The sequence below is a fragment of the Lissotriton vulgaris genome, chromosome 6 (genome assembly GCF_964263255.1).
Source record: "Lissotriton vulgaris chromosome 6, aLisVul1.2, whole genome shotgun sequence".
Taxonomy (NCBI): Eukaryota; Metazoa; Chordata; class Amphibia; order Caudata; family Salamandridae; genus Lissotriton; species Lissotriton vulgaris.
In genome coordinates this window covers 511,838,635-511,862,225 of record NC_141694.1, presented here as the reverse complement: position 1 = coordinate 511,862,225, position 23,591 = coordinate 511,838,635, and the positions used below count along the sequence as shown (strand labels likewise).

Genomic DNA, 23,591 nt, shown 5'->3' with positions numbered 1-23,591 from the left:
AATTACGATGTCTTTGTTCTTGCTTCCCATTTAATAGAGCGGTGCTTCCCTCGTTCCCTGAGCCGTTGCGAGGCCTCAAACTCCTTTGACAAGGGTAAGATGGAGGTTTTCCAGTCACATGCAGGAATAACAATGATGTGCCTCCATGTTAGTAAATGAAAACAAAACTTGATTTTGTATAAACATTGATGTTTAAGTAGAATATGTTTATCATTCACATATCGTTATGTCTATTTTTGTTTCCTTTTTAACTGTTTGTCTGTCTGTATTTTTATCTTCCTACCAGTGATATGCAATAAAACTGCAACAAGTCAAGACTACACCTAGGAAATCAGGTGATCTTTCTCCTTGTCACAGCATAACAATCATGCATTCACTATCTTTTTTCTTTATCACAAATTTACTTGCAGTAGCATAATGTATATCTAGGTCCTGATGAAAGCAAGGGACACACTAGTCCTATATAGTTGCTGAAACATGTCGACCACTTTTTCCATCTAGGTAGTTATTTGTTAAAACTACCTTTTGCTGCTCTTTTAATATTGGTGGAGTGAGCGAAACATAGAATAAAATTTCATATTTGCTCCCTCACCCAATTTTATTTTCACCATTATTCATCACTATTATTTTTTCACATTACATCTTCATATGCACTGCAAATCAGTCACACATTTTTCCACGAATTAGTACTATCAACATTAAGATCACACTGGTCACTACCAGGTTCTTTGGAGGTTATATGATCTGGCCTTCTATACTTACCTGTAGTGTTCCAAGTGGGTGAACTATAAGGAATCCCAAATGATGAAGGGCGGTTCCGTGTGGTGACTGATGGGTATCCTTGTAGATCATAATCAGATCAAGGTACCTCCTAGTTTTTTGCTTTTTTCTTTGTTTCTAAATAGGATGTTACAGACCGAATAGGTTTGATGTGTCACATATAGACTTTTTTCATTTAGACCCATAGACACTCTTGTGATTTATACAATCAATGCTCACCATAACTCGCAAACTAAGCAGCTGGTCTGAGGAGTATTGTATAATGGGCATAAGGGAGGAGACTTTTTGGGTATAAGTCGTGGCCCCTGGTCCCGGTCAGTCTCGGATGGTCGCAGATGGTCTTGCCTTTGTCGCGCCTTCTTCGCGACACTGGCGCGACTGCTGCACGTGAAGACCATGGCTCTTAAATGCCGGCAATGATCGGTCGGCGTGCAACAAATGAAACGCTGACCTCAGTCAGCGCGTGTCTAATAAAAAATGGCCGCCAGGGATGAAGCGTGTGCCGAAAAAGATGTAATAATGAACAAATTTTCACCCCCCAAGCGTAATGCAGCTCAAGGTAACCGAGGTCACCCCCAAAAAATTAAAATGTAAGATTTTTAATTTTTTACAGTTTTTGGAAAACTTTTAACATAAATACAAATTTTAGCAGCAAATGATTCGCCATTCCCACCAAAAAATAACAATATTTTCCCAATTCCGCTTAATTCACAACAATTCAAAAGTCAAAAACGGAGCCTCACAAGCCATCAACTGAACAGGCATGGAATAACTGCAAAGATCTGCCACACATCATATTAATAGATAACTCAGCCCACTCACTGCTAACTACATTGCATTACGGATACTTAACATCTCAATACGAAAATCATGTAAGGGATGCTTGTGAAGTTCATCCCAGCAGATTTCTTAGCCACTACTTTCTCCAAGATATACCAGCTAAAGGGCATAGACATAAATAAAAGTCTCAAAATAGACAACTCTGAAATCAGCGAAGTGGACGGAGATCATATTGAATGCAATAAAGGGACCCGCAGAGCTGATCAAAGCTGACAGCCTATTGAAAAACCATAAATTGCTACTATTTTCCAAACTTCTTCATCCATCACACAGCCAATAACTGTATAACATAACACGATAACCACACCACAGCTGTCAACACATGACATGAAAAAAGATGTGTGATGACAACCAAGACTTTCAACCACACACGTAGAAAGTGTAACGTGTACGCCCAGGTGCGAGGACATGGCTATGGTGTGGCTAATAGGGCTCTTACTGACAAAATTCTACTACTAGATTTGCTGCAAAGGGTCATGATTTGCAGATTCAACCTGCAGGGGACCATGAAAATGACGGGATGCTTTGCTGATAAAGTAATGGAGCGCACTTGGCACAGCAGACTATAAGTTAAAATGACTATGGTTTCTGCTAACACAATGGTAAAAGCAGAAAAGACTGACTCTCGTCCAATTCCACTGGCCTTAAAGACACCTATGACTAGCTTTGCTCCAATTCCATCTCTTTCCGAATTTGATTTCATACCCCTGCTTTACCTGCCTTCCGGAGATCGACTGACATTTGTGACTGACTAAGCCCGCAACCTTACTGGACTTTTATCGTCGCCAACACCAGGGGAAATTTGATTAATCTTTCGCTGTGTTTCTCTCTTTCAGTATTAGGGACAGTCTGATAGGTCACTGACTTTACCCCAACCCTAGAAGTCAAGCAGAAGCACTAGCTTGCATGCCATTTCCCCATACGACCATGGGTCAGTGCATCAATGTAGTACCATAGCGGAATCCAACCAGACGCTGGAAGGAGAGTTTTGTTTACAACTCTCTTGACACCAGCAGAGGTCATATTTCCTACCATCATCCACACTAGCCAAGAATTTGTGTCAAAGAGTGTCACATTTGCATCGCTGGCCTTATGGTACTCACCAGGATGAAGGCACTGGCGACCAGCAGCTGGCACTTGGGGGCTCGTCCCCACTGCTTCTCTGCCATGTCCTCGCTGCAGCACCCGGTGACAGTGAGTGCCACTCCCTCGCTGCACTGCCTCCTGGCAGATAGAGGAGGTCCACTGTGGCGCTGTGGTTAGCAGTGCACTGTGGGCCTCAGAACGATACCTGTGGGTGGGTGTCCACCTTCCTGCTAGATAAATAGGGTAGTGTAGTGAAAGAAACGTGCAACGGGTGTTTCAGAATCTTAAGTAGACAACAGAGCGACCTTCATCTTATGTGGGTTACCAAGGAAAGCAAGCTGTCAGGAACAATCAAGGAAACAAACCGTGCTGGTCCTGCCTCAGAAAAGGCTCACAAGAGTTACTGCAGTGTCTAAAGCACCTCACTGTGAAGGCTGCTGTACAGCACCGTGGAACTATCAACCCGACATACTCAATTAAAGATACTGTTGAACTGCGCCATCCCCAGATGCAAAATTTGCTGTGGCGGCAAAAGAGAAAGCAGCTGCAGCGTTCGCGAGTGGTGCGCACGCGCACACTTGTGAAATCTGACAACAGATGTCACACTGCGCGCTGCTGCTCGTAACCACAAGCTGGGCGATTCCAAGAGTTCGTTTTCCTAGAGCAGCGCATGCGCGCTGCGCTAGGCTGGACCGAAAAGAAGCAGCTTGACGCCATCTGAATGGAAGATTGCAAAGGAATACTTTGTAGAAAGAAATAAAAAACAGGGTACAATAATTTCACTTCTTGGCAAAAAAAGACTGAGGTGGACTGTTTGCCATAAAAAAAATCAAAAATAAATAACATTTTTGGGAATGTGCTTGTTGGTCAAAAAACCGCCAACAATAACATCTTGATGGAATTCACGCCTCAGCTGTTTGCTTGAAGACACTGTGGTAGATTTTTTTCTTTGTTTTTTACATTGGAGAAAAATTAAAAGACACTGTATATAATATAGCATGAATTTCCTAAAATGCCTATAAAATTGTTATGAATCGGCTGGTTGAGGTCAACCTCAAATTGGTCCTGCAAACAGACAAATTCATCCCAGGAAAATTAGAGCTACTAATATTTATCTGATGGAAGCCCTTGATTATGGAAAGGTGTCAGAAGCCCCCTTGGAAGTTAATTACATTGGATAGAGAGGTTTTTTGACCTGGTGACCAGGACATTTGTCATGGGGGACTAGGAGTCCTGAATCTATTAATCCAGGTCATTAATTTAATACCTTAAACGAGTCTTGCGCATCACGTTTTTTCGGCGAGTTAATGTGGAATAGAGAGGTAAGGGAGACCTCCCCAAAAGGATATCAAGTCCCTCAACTTCTGTTAACTATATTTATTGAACCTTTTACAGGATACTGGTTAGTAATCCTGGTATTAAAGGGGTTTATAAATGCAGAGGAACGGCTGGTTCTCTTGAGCAAAAATGTCCAGCTTATTGAAGTCGATGGAAGTGCTCTGCAATATTTTTTAAGTATACAGCTAAAACTGACGTTTCCCGATCTATGCACTGTGAATGACCCAACACAATACACAGAAAATGGGGATGGAGGGGGAGACGATGACACTAAACCAATTTTCATTGGGTATGCATTTTCTAGAAATTCTGGGAATATAATAATGCACATTGACTTTTTCTGGCAAAAATACATTCATTCTCATTTGGCCAAAATGAATTTTAGTAGACTACATCAATATAGATCATGTGTCTATCCTACTAAATTCCTTTCAGTTAGACAGTTTGCTATCGGGCTTAACCTTGAAAAGTATATTTCAAAGTCTTCTTCAACTGTCAGTCACTGTTTGCGGGATGCTTCGATTTTACCCATTGTGAATATTTTGATAGTATTCCTCATAATACTTCAATCATAACCCGGAAGGTTGGGCAATACAAGACTGAATTATGTCTGCAATTACAAAAACATTATATGTATTATTTATGGGAATCCTGTGAAAAAGTATGCTATTGTAAGGAGGGGGTTTAAATTGAGGAAGGATTCGTGTGTCCTGTTGAAAAAATCCTATTCACCTGATGGCATATATGAGCATCACCAATTTAAGATAATTAACAAGCGTGAAGGCTTCTTTGATTTGTACAGAAAATGTGGTAGATACTAAAGTAAGCGCGCCTGTAAGTACCTAAAGCTAAAAAAAAGCACACTGGCAGAAATCTAACTGATTATATGTTTATGCACCAACCGTGTGGGAATTGATCCATAGTGTATTATCAATTAAATTATTCCACCGCCTTTAGCTTTGATTATGTTAGAAAAATATGGGAGGAGAAATCTCAACTGTTCATAGCAAAATTAGGTTGTGGTACATTGTCTAAAGGTTTGTACATCATCTAATTGTGGGAATAACCTGCACTGAATCCAATATGTATATGTTTCTAGCAACCTTAGAGAAATAGACTAAAAACTTATTAGAAACGTTTGCAAAGTGCACCAAGTGTGTGTGGCACAGCTAATGCAGTCTTGGATTACATGCTTTGACAGATACTGGAGAACAAGAATTCAAACCAGGATATACTTGTGCATAAAGATCACCTACACCTATACTTAATTTCAAGTCTGAACTCCAGCAATCAACTATAACTTAAAACAACCTTTGCACTGTAAGACGATTGCATTTAGTGCAATACAACATTCCATTTATCACAAATGAATTCTAGGTCCACAATACAGACAATAATATTATTACTAATACACTGGGGTATAAGCACTGGTCAAGCAGAAACCACATTCATAGTCAAGTTCTGAGGCAGTTAAACGCCAAATTAACCTGTTCTCATCCTCTAGTAGCTTGGCACAGAGCAGTAAGGCTTTACTTAGAGGCTGTGTGAAGTATTTGTGCAGCACTTCAATCAGTAAAATAGTGGAAAGACCACACAAAATGATTCCACACCAGTTTAGAAAAATAGCTTAGATTTTAATGAATAAAACAAGAAAAAGACGACAAAAATAAAATTAGTCAAACATGAGATAATGATTTTTAAAGTTTATGTTGGAAAATAGTGTCACAAACAGCTGTTAGCAATATCTGGTCATGTCAGACTGGAACAAAGTCACTAATTTAGGCCGACCGGGATAGGAGCACAGGCTGGCTACAGGGACTCGTTTGGCCCGCTGAACAAAATACCCTAAATCCTGACTGAGAAGAGGCAATTCAGGGAAGCGATGAGGCTGCAGTGCAAAGTCCTGATGCGCTGACGTGGTGGATCCAGTCGCTGGGGTTTGCAATGCGAAGGCCAGGGTCGAGGATGGAAAGTGCAGTTGTCGACATGGGATGTGAGGAGCTTGCGCCAGGAAAAGTGGTGCGCAGTTGCGATTCCGAAGGCAATGAGTCGATCCAAAGATGCAGCAGTGAGGAGTGTTTCTTTTGATGGGTCCAATCCATGCACCAATGCGTTGGTTCTGCTCAAAGATGCACTGCCCAGCCGAGGAGATGTGCTGATTCTGTTTAGTGTTGCTGATGCTACACCCTTAGCATGTTTCGCAATATTTTCAAATCATTCCCAACGCTCCAAGACACATGGTAACCAAGGCCCTCATCATCAGCACTCTACTATGGCAGCACACTCTACCTCAAAGAACTACACTGCCTAACCATCCAGAAGCGTTGCAGATTCAAGCAGCTCAATCATGCCTAAAAAAGCCCTTCACAACACAAGACCGCCATACCTCAATGACCAACTCCAACAACCCTCCAGACAACTACGCCCGCTTCACTCTCCCACACACAGATCCCCCGCATCCACAGAAGCAAGACCGGAGGATGCGCATTCTGCTTCATCTTCACCAAAAACTGTAAGGATCTCCCTATACTCATCAGAACTGCCACGCTACTCAACTTCCACAAGAAACGTAAGACCTGGCTGTTCATCTAGAAGCACTGTAGAGCCTCTTCTCCTCCTCCAGCGTCTGGATACCTTCATGAGTGATAAGCTGTGCCATACACATCTACATAACAGAACAGATTACCATATCCAATTGATTAACTAATTACTGTCATGGGTTGAATCATAATGGGCTATATAATCTTTGGGAACAGAGACTATAAGTCTGGAGTCCTGACCAAGAGGAAAATGGAAAACTTCCCATGACCATTGACACAAATCAGGAAGCATAGTGAAGCACCTCTCAAAAAGCACACTAACCCTGCCATCTCATGGGTGACTCTTGGACACTGTTGAGAGCAAAGGAAGCATTCCAGGCTTTAGATCTCCATTTACTGTAAGGACCAGATCATGAGAAGATAGACTGGCCTCCAAAGCAAGACTACTTAAAGCATTTCCTAGTTACACCATTGGAAACGTACTTCTCTAGAGTTAACTGAGTTTCCATTGCCCTTCCATTTATTTGTATTGAAATTATATGTCCTTCCTTGTACTTTATCCTTTATTTAACCCCTACCATGCCCTCTTTGCTCAACTAAGTAAGCTTTCATTTATAATCTCTCCCTTACTCTTTCGCTTTCTTTTATATTAGCCTATCAGAACATACCAAACATGCTTTTAACCACATTTAAATCGCACCAATGTAATCATAACCTATGCAGAGGGAATGATTTAAATAGTACGACTCACTCACTTGTTTAACACTACTCTTGAAACCACAGACTGCTTACACACACCATTTAAGCGAATGAGACATTGGTAAATTTGAGAAGCCTCGGGGTCAACAGAACGAATCCAAATAAGTAGGTTAGTGCTCAATTTGACTGTCTGAACTAATATATTTTCAGACTTAAATAACTACATACAAGGGTAGATTTCTGGGTACACAGAATTGGGAATCCACAATCCCATGCAGCCTGTTTAGAGAACCAGAAAAAAGGATTGGTTAATGTATCCGTTACCCTTCTGATTGAGTCGAAGAAGCAATTAACCATTATTGGCAGTTTGTTTCTGATTAGGTTGAATAGCAACAGATAAAGATACAGCTGTCCATCGTCTGTTCAGAAGGAAACGGAGCCAACTTTTAACCACTGACAGAATGCAAAGCGCATGTACTCTTCTTAATGAGCACACCTAGGATAGCTCTAAATATAAAAGTATCAATAAATAAAGAACGGTCACTGAGGTCTTTGTGTGGTATGATAAAATAATAGAGTAAGGTTTTCCAAAGTCTGTCCCGGAGGCCGGATCCATGCCAGAATTTTAGCATATCCATATTTAGATAAATGTAGTTATCTTAAAAATCTGTCCTGGATCCGGCCCTCCAGGACAGACTTTGGAGAAACCTGTTAAGGGAGAACGGCCGAGTTTTCCTAAAAGAGTCGATACTTACTGGAAGCATGATCAACCCATATTGAGGCTAGACCTCCATCAAAAACAGAAAAAATATTTTTTAGAGTATGTGCAAATTAGCAGGATAGAGTGGGAAGGTGTGGTAGAAATAGGAGTTCCTAAGCAGCAGGAGACACATAGTATAGGAACCATAAATAAATTGACCTACTTACCATAAAAACAGTGACATCTTGCACAAAATGTGTTGATTATAACACCACAATCTGTCGTAACACTGTATAGGCTAACTGGTAAGAATAGACAATTATCTTGTCAATAGTTAGTGTTCACAAGGTAGGCAGCAAATGCCATAAAGGTATGGGTTTCCACCAAATTAAACAACAGAACTGAAGCGATCATTAACAACAGTAATGGAGTATTACCATTTCACATGCTTCCAGTCAACTAAATAACTTTTACTCTTTAAAAATAAAAACACACACCAAAGTGTGTCAGTCTACGCTGCACAGGATCAGCTTTAAGTACAATAAATACACAATATACACCATACTGTTTGCTATAGTAATAAAATCACCCTTACTCTCTCTCTGCATCCCCTTCACTGTCTTCTGACTGTGCAAAGCTCCAATTATTTGTAAAACCGCCATCTTTCTTGGACTGAGTTTTAGTCAAAGCTGGAATGAAAATAGATTTACGTAAATCTTCTGATCAATAGAACACGCAAAAAAAATAGTAACAATGACAAATTTGAAGGTTCAGTAGTTTTGCCCAGGTTATTTCAGGGGAATGCCAGACTTAAATGTTTAAGTACTAACTTACCTGTAGGACCACAAGAGGAGTTTTAATATAAATATTTTGAAAGCACTTCTTAAATGATTTCCTATAGGACATCATCACAGGAAAGACATGCACAGCTTAAAATTACTTTGGAGGTGTTTTTTGGGGGGGTGGAAATAGCTTGGTTTGTTTGAGCTGGAAAGGTGGACTAGTCGCATCTTAGAGAGGCTCCAGGGGGTCCCTCTAGCAAGCCTATACACTGCTGAAGATAGCAAGTAATACTAATTCCTAAAACAGTGAGGAACCAAAGGTGGGAGCACTGGCAATGCGAAATATCTCATCCTGTCTGTTAAGGGAGAAAGGGCATGGACTCCCACTGGGCGCAGGAAGAGCCACAAGAAGGGAAGGCCATGCTACAGCCAATGGTGGTGTAGAAAGGCAAGAGGACGCCAAGGGGTCAGCTCTTTGCTAGGGCAGACCTTCCACACAGAAAGAGTATAAGGGCCAGTAATGTGGGGGTGTTGGGGAGTGGTAGGGGGGATTCAGTGATAGCAGTGGAGCGCATAGATGTCCAGACGCAGAACGGTGGTAATAGAGCCTGATGAAACGTAGATGCGACTGTGGTTTCCTAGGACAGAGGGTGAAGGGTGGCGCTGAAGGAGAAACCTAATTAACCCCTTGTACAAAACAGACTAAATCTGGTGTGCAGTAGAGATAGAGAAGCAGCACTAGAACAGAAGTGCGGGCTGCAGGAATTGTGGCACAAGTGACACGCCACCAGGTAGAAACAAGACATGGCCTGGTGAGGTGAGAGAGTACTCAGGAAGATAATCGGCTGCTCGCCAATTCGGAAGGGCAAATCCTGGCAGGCCTAAGATACCATGAACAGTTCAAATCTGAGCAAATACTAACTGCAAGAAAATGTTATAGTACCTTTGTAAAACAACACGATAAGGAATGGGAATGGGTGCCTTTGGTATGTGCTGACTGAAGCAGGCATTAGTAATGCTGATACACCAAGAACACAAAAAGTGATGAGCACTGATTGCATAGTAGAAAGGTGGACAAACCCAATGCCTGTGTTGGTGATTAGGTCGATTTGTATGTAATGAGTGTGGACCCCTTTAGAGGGAAAACTCCATCCGTGTGCAGTGACATATATGACAATAGTTGGGCAAGGCCTGCACCCCAAAAAGGAGAGAAGATCCAATTGATCCTAACAAAATAGATATTGCCCCTTGGTTCGACCTCCCCTTCCCGAAGGGGTGGGGTATTTGACTGGACCATGGGCCTTAATTGAGGCCACCCCCACGGAGCAGAATCTGGACAGGGTAGCGGTATTGAAAGGGACAAAGAATGTCAGGGAAGTTATTGGACAGTGGAGTGGGACTGTTCAGCCTCGTCGTAAATTTACCTATCAGAATTTGGCCTTAGGCTGGAGAGTATTTAACCACAGGCGCATGGCACGGGTATCCCTTTCTCCTGGGGATTCAGCTGGGCTGGAAGTAGATGCTTGCCCGAAGGGAAAGGTACAGTCACGCCGGAAGTGAAGGGTCCTAAAGCTGGGGCTGGAAGCAGGCGCTTGCCCAGAATGTGAGTGAATGGTTGCATCCAAGGTGATAGTTGACCTGGGCAGACTGGTCAGAAATGGTGGTTGAAGAATTGCTTACAAGCTGGAAAACTATATAATAACCTGCAGCCTCAATTGTTCCTTAAATGTGAAATGGTGTGGTATGAGTTTATGGGTTCCGGGTGGGCGACTGGGGGTTTGACAACTAAGCTGAAATCCTAAATGCTGATCAACTTCCTGGAGTAGGTAAAAGGCTGGTAAACCCATGACGAGACTGCAGCACACAGGGCACACTTGGATAGAACTTAACTAGTGTGAAGTGCCGGGGACTACCAACACATTATACCTTCATTTGGAAAGACAAAACTAGCAAAACTATGCAGTCTAACAAGATCCTTCAATATGCAAAGGCACTAGAAGGAGATAAGGCAAACCACAGCAGCGATGAAAAGCCTTATGGCACTGCAGCTCCAAAAGGAACATAAAGGGCATCAGGGTGGAGAATCAGAGCTCCAGAACTGATCTATTGGCATAGCCAATAGTTCTCGCTTTTGGGACCTTCTAAGTATTTAGTTATGCAGCACAATATTCTTGGTGCAACAACAACAGTTGCATGGCTAAACACTTAAAAGGTCCCAAACGCGAGACCTATTGGCTTTGCCAATGCTTGTTTTATTAACTCATGCAATGAAACACTGCATGTTGCAGGGCTTCTCCAAGCAGTTTGGAAACGGACAGTCTGGCTATGATTTAAAAACTGATAAATTAAGGTAAATGTCACTCCACTGCCAGACAACACTTTGAGCCAAGTTAGCGGTGTAGTTATCGCTGGAAGTCTGGCACGCTCCTGGCATGGTCGCTGAGCTCTCTCGTGTGGTCCCGCAGAGTTCCGCGCTTGCAGATCCTTGGATCGGCTCTCTCAGTAAATCTGTTCACTACCCCAGCTCTATAGAGAAGTAGAGAGGGGGGCGGGAGGTGTGCGTGAGTTGACAGGGTAATATCAGGCAGAAACTGTGCTAAACACAAAGTAAGGCTGGAGGCAAAGGGCTGCACAGAAACAAGGCAGTGATATCTGGGAGGGCAGGGAAAAGTACAAAGAATGAGAGCAGCAAGTTAGAGGACAGGAAAAGTCACTACAGAAGAGGAATAAGGGCCCAAGACTGCCCAGGGTAGGAAAGAGAGAGCTCACCAAAGAACAGTAGAGCATGAGTGAGAGTAAAGAGACACAGCAGATAAGTTGGACAAATTAATTCCCAAAGGCAAACCAGTGAGGCAGGGAGGTGCAATGGGGGATAAAATGGAGGTAGGGTGAGTAAACGAAATGGTGGAAGATAAGCGTGACTGGGATGGTAAAGTTCACACAGGCTACCATAGTGTGGGGGGGGGGGGGATTAGAATAGGGACGCCACATAAGTTAAATATGGGACAAGGGCGTTAAAAACGTAACTTGAGAAAACAGGAGATCCCAGAGACAAGTAAGGGAACGTGGGGTTGAAAGAACAAGAAGAAAGCGAGGTGGAGCAAATTTTAACAAAAACGTTTACTATATGAAAGTATACTATTTCTCTTTTTTGATGGGGAATTGAACTAAACAAGCATTGGAAATGCAATAGGTAAGTTTGAGCGATTGGTATTGTAAATGACATTTTTTATTTATGTGTTGGTTTTGAAAATAGCAAAATTAATAGCTTTGTCAGTTACAATGTCAATAGTTTTAACTTTAGCAAATTTGACACCTATAGCATTTGTAATGCAATGTGTGTTGTATTTACGTGACTTAGATGTATTGATATTACAAATAACAATGGCTTTTAATTTTGTAAATAATTAATACTTAAATAAAAGTTATTGTAATTTATAATGGCAATAGCTTAAACGTTTGTAAATAAATTTTGTGAAGATTATGTTCAGTGTATTTTATTGTGACGAAAATACAAGAACATTGCATTAGCACCTACACACACACAGAGCCACACACACATATAGATGTGGTGGTGGTGGATCTGGGGGATATGGTGGTGGTGATTGTGGTGGTGGATGTGGGGGTGGATGTGGTGGAGGTGGTGGATATGGTGGTGGATGTGGGGGTGGATGTGGTGGAGATGGTGGATATGGTGGTGGATGTGGGGGTGGATGTGGTGGAGGTGGTGGATATGGTGGTGGATGTGGGGGTGGATGTGGTGGAGGTGGTGGGTATGGTGGTGGATGTGGGGGTGGATGTGGGGGTGGATGTGGGGGTGGATGTGGTGGAGGTGGTGGAGGGTATGGTGGTGGATGTGGGGGTGGATGTGGTGGAGGTGGTGGGTATGGTGGTGGTGGATGTGGTGGATGTGGTGGAGGTGGTGGATATGGTGGTGGATGTGGTGGTGGATGTGGTGAAGGTGGTGGATATGGTGGTGGATATGGTGGTGGATGTGGGGGTGGATGTGGTGGAGGTGGTGGATATGGTGGTGGATGTGGTGGTGGATGTGATGGTGGTGGATGTGGTGGTGGTGGATGTGGTGGTGGTGGATGCGGTGGTGGTGGATGCGGTGGTGGTGGATGTGGTGGTGGATGTGGTGGTGGATGTGGTGGTGGATGTGGTGGTGGATGTGGTGGTGGATGTGGTGGTGGATGTGTGTGGTGGGGGTGGTGGATGCGGTGGTGGTGGTGGTGTATGTGGTGGTGGTGTATGTGGTGATGGTGTATGTGGTGGTGGATGTGGTGGATGTGGTGGATGTGGTGGTGGTGGATGTGGAGGTGATGGTGGAGGTGATGGTGGATGAGGTGGTGAATGGAGGTGATGGTTGATTTGGAGGTGATGGTGGATGTGGTGGTGAATGTGGAGGTGATGGTGGATGTGGAGGTGATGGTGGATGTGGTGGTGAATGTGGTGATGGTGGATGTGGCGGTGGATGCGGTGGTGGTGGATGCGGTGGTGGTGGTGGATGCAGTGGTGGTGGTGGATGCAGTGGTGGTGGTGGATGCAGTGGTGGTGGTGGATGCAGTGGTGGTAGTGGATGGGGTGGTGGTAGTGGATGGGGTGGTGGTAGTGGATGGGGTGGTGGTGGTGGTGGGTGTGGTGCATGTGGCGGTGCATGTGGCGGTGCATGTGGCGGTGCATGTGGCGGTGCATGTGGCGGTGCATGTGGCGGTGGATGTGGTGGTGGTGGATGTGGTGGTGGATGTGGTGGTGGATGTGGTGGTGGATGCGGTGGTGGTGGATGTGATGGTGGTGGATGTGATGATGGTGGATGTGATGATGGTGGATGTGATGGCGGTGGATGTGATGGTGGTGGATGTGATGGTGGTGGATGTGATGGTGGTGGATGTGATGGTGGTGGATGTGATGATGGTGGATGTGATGATGGTGGATGTGATGATGGTGGATGTGATGATGGTGGATGTGATGATGGTGGATGTGATGATGGTGGATGTGATGATGGTGGATGTGATGATGGTGGATGTGATGATGGTGGATGTGATGATGGTGGATGTGATGATGGTGGATGTGATGATGGTGGATGTGATGGAGGATGTGATGGTGGATGTGATGGTGGAGGTGGAGGTGGATTTGGAGGTGATGGTGGATGGATGCACACATGGATGGATGCAAATGTGAATGGGTGGGTGATAATAGATACATTCACTCCGATGTCATTCTTTCATCAAAACTCCTGGGTTTTACCAAGTCTGCAGCAAACTTTCAGTCCGTCTAGGACCTTACGAATTTCTCATGAGGCGGTTTTATACATTTTGGTTATCCATTCGTTGTGGGCAGGAGATGGGGAGATTACCAGTGACGGAGGGCGGACGGACGGCACAACAGGGGCAGAAAAACAAGAAACAAGTTAAAAGAAAAGGAGACACGGCCGGCCGCGAACGCCTTTGATGCCGCAGGGGGTGGAGCGGCACCAAGCTGGGCAACAGATGGCGGACGATTTGATGCTGTGCACGCGCATTTTATGTCAATGCGCTTGCGCATTGTCTAAAAGCGCACGGGCACAGCATCAAATCGCCAGTTAGTTAAAGTCTGTTTAAACCCCTATAGTCTCGCTCCGCTCAATGTGCATGCGCATTGAGAGGCGAGACTTAAAAAAAAAAGCAGGCCGATAAAATATCTTTAGAACGTTAGATCCAGAGGTGACGAGCACTCTACAATGTTGCACTTTCACCACTGTTAAATAAGCAGTGAACTGGAGTAAAACTGCAGTGTTGCGCACCGGCAAGCTAATGTGAAACCGAAGGTGAGAGGTCACACGTCAAAGAGAAGACTGGTGCGTCCTTCCTGACTGTGGAAGTTGATAACGTTCTCTCTCTGCTGGGAGCGCACACAACAGTGTTACACGCGCTCCAGTGAGAACAAGCAGCATTCGGAAAAAGGGAACCTCCCTCATCACCGCTTGAGGCGAAGCACACAAAGCAAAGCGCAATTAAGACGGACCTTGTTAATGTTAATGAAAATGGAAACAGAGCATTCAATAGATCATTAATACTTTTACAAAATGTTATATATAAAATACTATTGGTGTAATAAGCATTCAGAACAAAAAAAACAAGCCTTTAAGTCTGCGAGCGATGTGAGCGGCGAAAGTGACAGCGCGCGCACCATTACAAGAGAGGAAAGCCAGATGGCGCCTCCTCTCGTGCCTGTGTGCGTAACCGCACGCTCCATGCCACCGAAAAAGCTGTGGTTAGACTTTCAAAAGCCAACTCGCTAAATGTCTCGCCAGTGCAACCAATGCGCTTGCTCAGGCGAGACCTAAAAATGGTGGACAGGGTAAAAACAGCTAAGGAAAGCATGGAAATGCTGCAACAATAGGTGAACACACTGAAAAAGACAGTAACCGCATAGCTTAACCCTACACGTGCTGGAAGGAAGGGCTGAAGAAACAGAGGTGCGCCAAATGAAATAACCTCCAAATAATTGACTTTCCCAAACAAACTGAGGGACAATCTGCCACACTTATTCTGGAGAACAGGATATTGAATTATCTAAAACCTTAAGGTTTTTTAAATAGAGAAAGGGTGCTCAGGGTACTGAGACAACCTCCCACAACACTTGCTCGGATGCGGATTATTTGAGTGTTCAATTATTGGGATAGTGATAATATTCTGCAACCCACCAGAAAGAAGGAATGCTTTGCTATAAAAATCAAACACTGAAATATTCCTAAATTATACGAGGAAAGTGCAATATTTACACTATTGGTCCTTAGAATTAAAGCAGAACATTAAGGTAATGGATATGCAGTACAGATTAATGTATGCAGCAAACCTTAGTGTCATCCAGGGTTGCAAGTAATTTTTCTTCATAAGAGTTTGTAGCATGAAGGGGATGAAAAACCGAAGTAGACAGGAGGGACGGTTTGAATTACTCAAAGTAAGGGAGAGAATTTATGAATGTTTGTTTTATTCTAGTTTTCTCACGTCGGATAACAGGATTTTACTGGTTGGATTGCTAAAGGTGAGACCTGGGACCAGGCGAGACCTGGGATCAGGCGAAAACCTAGGTGCAATGCAAATGTTGTGAATGATAGGTTTTGATATCTACAATAGCGTGGAAGAAGGTAAAGTTTGAGCACTACAATAATCGACTAGTCTGTGGCTACAGGGGTAGCGGATGCACATGGGAGATAACTTTGAAGGTTAGAGGGATGAAACCTTGTAAATTCAGAATATACGTATGTTACAGAAACTGGGCAAGGAGGTTGACCGGCTGAAGACATGAAGACATGAAGATGGGAGGCGCAAGGAAAATATTAACCTGGAAAATAACAGGTCTCAAAGCTTATACCAAGAGGTGTAGACAGAGCCACTGGGAATATGCGGCAAGGAAGGGCCAAATTATCTGGCAGGATTGAGTAAATTATGCAATAAGAAAAGGCTAATTATGCAGTGTAATGCAGCACATTTACTGACAGTATTACTTTATTATTTTTCACTTTTTACACTTGTAAACACCATTTGACCATTTTTTGTACCTCATTAGTACCGGTTTAACACCCTGATATAGCAATAAGCAACAGAAATTTGACCAGTCGACCTTTGCAAAAGGGCCCTACTGAGTGGCAATATGTTGCTGCGTTTTTTGAAACTATTGAACCACTTGAGCAAGAGACATTTTGTTTTGCTAAAAGCAGTTGATTGTGCAGCAAATGATGGATTATGTGGCTAATCTCTAATTATTCGAAAATCACCACACGATCGCATAATTCCAGTGGCCCTTGATACAGAATACACTACTTAAAAAGACATGACACTGCTGCAAGAGACACTTGACACTATAAGTAAATGAAGTTTGAAGGAAATGGTGCAGACAGCTGTACAAGGTTGTTTATTGGAATTATGCAAGAGGGGTTATGACATGGTTGCAGCTGGAGTACCATTCCAGATGTGCAAGGGGACAGCAGGTCAGGCTGGCAGGTATGTAGTGGTCTACGAGTTGCTGGACAGAGAGGAAGTACGTTTGGAAGGCTACATGCACCAAACACAGATGTTGAATAATTCTTCTGTGAAGTACTCCAGATGATGACCCCAAATCTGAGAGTATCGACAGGGTTGGAGGTAGCCCTAAACTGTGTAATCAATGGTCAGATGGACAAACACCCACTTTAAAAAAATTGCACCAATCTGGACATGGCAGACTGACTTAAAAGGGGCATGAATGAAATGAGGCAGATTGATTTATAGAGTCCAGAACCCTATGCCCAAGATATTCTCTTGCTATTCATCTATCCATGCAAAAGACACACAGATGATGGACAGAATACAGAGCAAATCAAACATTCACCCCAAGTCAAGAGATCTGGGTTAAATCCCTCGTTCTTTTGCTCACTATGCAACCCACGTTTAGGCCAGGCCAGTCTTGACCCCGTGTCTCATGGGAACAGTCCAGCCTGAACTGCCAAGCCAGGTCCTCCCTGGATCGAAAACAAGCATCCTGGGATAGATGGATTCCCATTAAACCCAGATACTTATGACTGGGGATGAATGTTTGCATTTTTCAGCATTCCGTCCATCAATTGTTTCTTTTGAATTCATCGATCCATGGCACACACAGTAGGCTGAACTATATAGGGACCAGAATGGAAGATCAGGATGGGTTCCAAAATGTGGTTCACGTGGGCAGGCAACATTTTGACATGAATGGAATTAGACAGGATTCAGGGCAATTGAAAGAAAATCATTCTAAGTGTTATGGTGGGGTGATTCATGGCTAAAACGTATAGCACTGATAGAAAAGGAGACTCCCTTACTAGGAAAGGAAGTAGTAACAGATCCTGAGGCCACATAAATAGTAGACACTAATTGGAAACACGTGGTCTATGCTCAATATGTTCTCACACACTTCCTACAAAAAAGCACTTCCATGAGGAGGATAAATTGAGCTTTGTGGATGCTTACAAAGGAGAGACCTGAGATATTAATTCTCCATGTGAAGGGGAGAACAGATCACACATAATGGAATAAATGAGGAGTAGCAAATGCACTACAAAGAGATTTATAAACAACTACGAAGGCTAGAAGTGACTTATGTGGCACAATTCCTGGAGGTGTTAGTGTTACCGAACAGTAGAACAGAATAACACGAGAATCCCCAATTCAAGAGAAGAACTGTTTGAGGCAATCCAAGAACTGACTAATGGAAAAATGGCTGAAGTCAATCATCTCAAAGCAGTTTTATCCACTATATGCAGGGACATTCCCTAGGAAATTACTGGTAGCCTTTATGGAGGCAAAGGAGGTAGGATGTTTACCTCAGACGAGGCAAACTCTGATCTTGCTAATCCCTAATCCTCATAGAGGCCTTCATATTAAACCCTACGGGCCTTTATGCATTATTAGCATTTATGTTATTATTTGACTTAAAAATTTGACTTAAGGATTTTGACATGCCACGTACATGCCATCATCTGTACATAGGAAATTTTCGCTGGCAGTACTAGATCTCAAGCGCAATTCTTACATGGTCCGATGGTAGCATTTGCGGGTGGTGCAGAGAAGGACAGGAGTTGACCCACATTTGTTGAACCCGGCCGCTGTACACGAAGCATTGGCTACAATATGAAGGATCAAGTAGTATCAGAAAGCTGGAAAGGAGTAGCAGATGGGGCTGCCCACTATCGCCACTGCTGTTCACCCTGACAATGGACCCACTGGAAGTGCAGATAGAGGGCTGGCATTCACAATTAGGCTATCACTGTGGGAGAGTTGTATACTTGACAGACCTGGAAAGGCCTGTACCTAAAACACTGACAAAACTAAATTGCACTAGTAAGATTCCTGGCCTTCTCATGAAATGGTATAAGTTATTTTCATTAAGTGAGAGGTATACAATGGGGAAAGAGTAGGGATTTGTGAGTTTTCGTTACTTAGACATGCATGTAAACAATATAACAGCACAACATAAGATAAACAAGTTTTAAATAGAGTTATAAGGTCAGAAGAGTATTGGAATACGCTACCCTAGGAGGTAAGGTGCAGGTCTGCAATGTCAAAGATGGAGGTTTCTATCAGTGTGTAAACGCAATGCAGAGCTCAACAGGTCGCTTGCCCCGAAAACCTTTTAGGGAACCGGATCAGCTGCTGGAATCCTTGGTCTGAACAGCTACGTGAAGAATGTGGACTACTTTGACTAGAGATGATAAAACCACCCTAAGACTGTGGAGGGCTGGAAGTTCAAGATACTGAGTAATATTACATGTTAACTTAGCTTCAGTATGAAGGTTAAAGGAAGGTAATAATTGAGAGAAGATACTGTTGCGGGTATCATGCCACAGGAGCCACTGCAAGACGTGCTAATGAAGGGAGAGATGATCCCAAACAATTACTCATACATTATTAAAAACGCAGTTAAGATCTAGGTATGTTGTTGAATCGGTACAGAAAAGACCATCATTTGCAATGGACATGCCATTGTGGACCATTCCACCTTTTAAAAGATTGCACAGGAAATGTCCATTAGATGCTGGGAGGAGGGGTGAAAGAGTAGATGGACAAGTTGTACGCCAAAACTAAATTTGTACAGGGGTGTGGCCTGGCAGTCCAACCTGGCGAATGCGCCTTAGTGAAGCTCCCGTAGCCCCAAATTATTCTGCTATTTATCTTGACGCATCAGCATTTTTAGCTCCCACCCAGACCCCACAGGACTCCCAATAACACCCTGCTGCTGACGGGGTCCCCTGAAATCACTTGCCGCGAGGTGCAGCTGCAGCAGCATGGCAGCCTGGAGGCCATCGGCTGCCGGAGACCAGGAGAGCTTGACGACGCTATGAGGGGCATCCCCTTTTTCGGCTGGCCAAGAGCGAGGGACACGCTGCAGAGAGGAGCCCCGCAGCGAGACAAACACAAGCCGGGGCGATGTCGCTTGCCACAGGCCGCGGAAATATCCCAATGGACGGCGGTGCAGGGGCGGCTTGGCCGGGTGTCATGGGCTCCAGAAACGCCGAAACAAGAGGGATACTATTGAGGGCCTGGTTCTCTGACCTCGGCTGTCGATTCAGGCCGCGGCGCTTCTGCCTCCTGTTTCCGGTCGCTCTGGGACGACAGAACCGGCACTAGAGCGCGACTTGAAGGATGGAGGATCCCAGTTAGGCTGAGGCACATAAAGAGGCGAATTAGAGTCCCAGTTGCCGTGGATAGCCAGGGATTGAACGACAGACTATGCCGGGTGAGTGCCTCTTCCCTCCCTCCCTCCCCCTTCCTGTGAAAGCGGAGAGCTCGGGTGGAGCCGGCGGGGTGTGGAAGGCACATAGCGGGGGGCATCCCCAAACTGCAGACCCCGGGCCAACGGACTGCGCCGATCCATGAGACGGGCTGTCCCCAGGACAGACAGCCACATGGTAGCAGGGCCGTGGGCGCAAAAACACCGGTGGCGACTGTCTTGGGCCTCAGGGGCTGGATCAGACTGTAGTACTCACTGCCCTATATGGCCGGGCAGTCATGGAGCAACAGGGGCCCGCCATATTAAATCCGAGACCTCCCCGGAGTGGTGACAGCTGGTTGAGTGGGCATTGGACTGCGGCTGAGGTCGGTAGGGGCACGGAACATCACAACGGACGAGGCAACGACACCACAAACCTGGGTGCCAGGGGGTGTTCCAGCCACAGCACCGTCCACTTACACAAAAGTAAAAGGCCTGGGGTTGCCAGACCAGCAGCGCAGATTGAGTTGGACCGGGGTGCAAGACCATCAAAATCACCAGCATGGGATTGAATCAGAGGCAGTTTGTGATACCCACTAGGGAGAAGGGGGAGGGGGGCATTTGTGGAGGCGCTGGGCTAGGACCAGTTATGGCTTGTGGGTGAGCTTTCCCATCCCCAGATACCATCTCCCATCTCTTCGCTGACCAGGCCTTGTGAAGACCTACCGGTGGCACAGCAGCTTTGGCACTGCAGCACACGGTGTGGGTTCCCTTGGTGGGGCCCCTCCCCCACAGTCACAGATGACAAAAGATAAACTACCCAGTGCCGGAGCCCAACAAAGCATAACGGACAGATAAACAGGTGTAGGGGCCCTACCCAGGAGATGAGACATCGGCCATGCTGGACAACGCAACCTTATTGGCCACCATCACGCAATCCAGAGACCTGCTTGGGTCCAAAAGTGGGACAGTAGGCACGGAAGTTATGTCCTTAGGCAGGATCTCCGCAATGCTGTTGAACGAATCACTGAAACGGAAACAGGTATTTCAACAGTAGAAGATATAGTGAATACCCTTCAAAAGAAGGCCTCTACCCGGGATTCACAAAAGGCCTGGTAACACGGGTGGAGGATGCGAAGGGGCGAGCCTGCAGAGATAATCTCTATTTTGTGGGGTTTCCTGAGGGCTGCAAAGGGAAGAACGCCTCACTAAATGGCTTATGGACTGGCTCCCAACTAACTCTAGGTCTTCATGTTTCATAATTGAGCGGGCAAATCGGGCTCTCCTACAAAAGCCTCTACCCGGAGCCCAACCAAGGCCGGTTATCACCAGATTTCTACACTCTAAGGATAGAGACATCATCCTGCAAGAAGCCTGACCGAAAGTTAGGCTTGTCTATGCCTCTCACTGAATAATGATATTCCCAGACTATACAAGGCTGGTCCAGCAACGTTGACAGTCCTTTATTGAAGCCAAAGCCCGCCTGCGATACCTTAAGATCTAGTACTTCCTGCTGTTCGCCACGGGTCTGAGAGTGTCCTACCAATCGCGGACACTCTTTTTTTAAACTCCGGAGGAGGAGGTATTCAATTGGACAGATAAGGTCGTGAACCTAAAACCTCACACCCCGCCAAGGATAGACTGATTCTGGGGGCATAAGTCACAAAGTCCCCAAGAGCACAAACAAACAAAGCCATAGATCGCGGTCTAAAAGGAGATCCAAGACACCCAGCAAGACCCGCATGAGGTGGGCAGGGGTCAGCAGGAGCAGACAACTTCCTAACCACTTCTTGAGGGGTCATAAAATGCAACAGAACGAGCACAAATGGCAAAGAACATATGGGATACCTTTTAACTGACAGCGTCATTTGACTGAAAAGACATTCTCATGTACAAGGGATGTTTACTGGGGATCCAATTGCAGGGAGCAGATTTTGCCCCCTGTTGGGGGTGGGACTCTCACTGAGCCGCAACAGATACGTCAACGGTTATGAGATATGGGAGGTGTGGGGGGTGGGTTGGGCAGTTGTTTGTTGTTCTCAGTACCATATCTCTCTATCACATATGCTGGTCCCCATCTAATCATGGCATACACGTGCCACCCCACACACATACAATCCACCGTGAAACATGCCACCAGTCATGACTGAGGCCCTGGGGAGAGGGCTCCTTATAATTAGTTGAAATGTCCGAGGCATCCTCAACAAGAACAGAGAGCTGTACTCTGCAAGGCTAAGCATTATAAAGCTGATATTCTGCTATAACAAGAAACCCACCTGTAGGGCACCAAGGGACCATAACTCTCCCACTTTGGATTTCTTCAGATCTTTCACTCGGGGTTGCAGAGGTGTGGCGATTTTAATGAACAGCAAAGTCCTATACATGCACGACAGGACATGGGCGTATTCCCAGGGCAGATATATCGTAGTGTCAGGCACACTATATGGGGAGCAACTCTTGCCTGGAACCTTGTGGAACGCTAGCTGACAGTCTGGACAGAGATTCCCACTAGTCTGATGGTGGTTGGGGTGACTGGAGGACGTACTGTGCCCACACTAAGACGGATGGCGCACAGCTGGGAGACCGATGGGAACCTGGAAGTCACGGTTAAACCCAACTGATCACGAATTTACATTTTACTTCAGCGTTCTAGAGTCATTCTCCTGCCTAGGCTATATGTTCGTACCCCCAGACCACCTCCATAGAATTGCAACAGCAGAAATTCTGCCCAGGGGTCTCGCTGACCATTCCCCCATGGAGCTGGAGATGTGGCTGGGCCCTGAGCGCTCCCCATTCCGGGGGCGGCTCTCGCCGTGGCACATGCACAACGAGCACTATAAGTAGGGCTCCCGATTTAATGCCATTTATTTTTCGTCCATTTCCGTCTGTATTTATCCATATTTACATTTTAGCTATTTTATCTGTATTTATCCATATTTATCCATATTTATTTTGTGTGTTGCATATAAATTAATTTGTAAAACTGTACATTTCCATATCTATTTAACTGATATACTTGCAACTCTTACTTTGATGTCTGTCGTGTTTTAGCTATTTAAGCTGCCAAATATTACATAACAATACATCCATTGGTAAATACTAGCATTATACCATAAATGTCTTATTTAAAGAAATGTCATCCTATATTTTAATTAACCATGCAGTTTATCTGCTCAGCTGCTGGCCTATAGTTCATGAAAGACAGCACATAGTCATTTTAAAAAAAAGCAATTTTTTTTGTATTTATCCACTTTTAAAAATAAATACAGACAGAAAACACATTGTTTTCGGTCTATATTTATCTGTAAAAATCTGTAAAAACGGAAAGCAGGGAGCCTTAATTATAAGTCCCACATGTATACAGCCATCGCAGATAATTTTTCACGTACTTTTTGTGACTGGAGTCCCCAGGAATATTGTGGGAGGACATGAAACCAACCCTTAGGGGCGTGGATATTGCATTCTGCACAGTGCAGAGCAGAAAGCGTCGGGAGAAGTTGACCAAGACTGAGACCCAACTCACAGACCTAGAGAGTGAGAATAGGGGAGAGAACGGGAACATGGCATGCCGGCAGTTACTGCGTATGCAACAACTGAATGCCGGAGCATTGATGGACAATG

General features: G+C 44.7%; 1 protein-coding gene across 3 annotated transcripts in view; it reads right to left on the bottom strand.

Annotated features, from left to right (window-relative positions):
* Positions 1–23,591, bottom strand: part of SENP6 (SUMO specific peptidase 6) — a 586,019-nt gene that overhangs the window by 520,855 nt on the left and 41,573 nt on the right. For all 3 annotated transcript variants that reach the window (XM_086926520.1, XM_086926518.1, XM_086926519.1), the window contains exon 2: positions 8,579–8,672. In XM_086926520.1, coding sequence (XP_086782646.1) covers positions 8,579–8,672 — 94 coding nt within the window. The remainder of the gene's footprint in view (positions 1–8,578; positions 8,673–23,591) is intronic.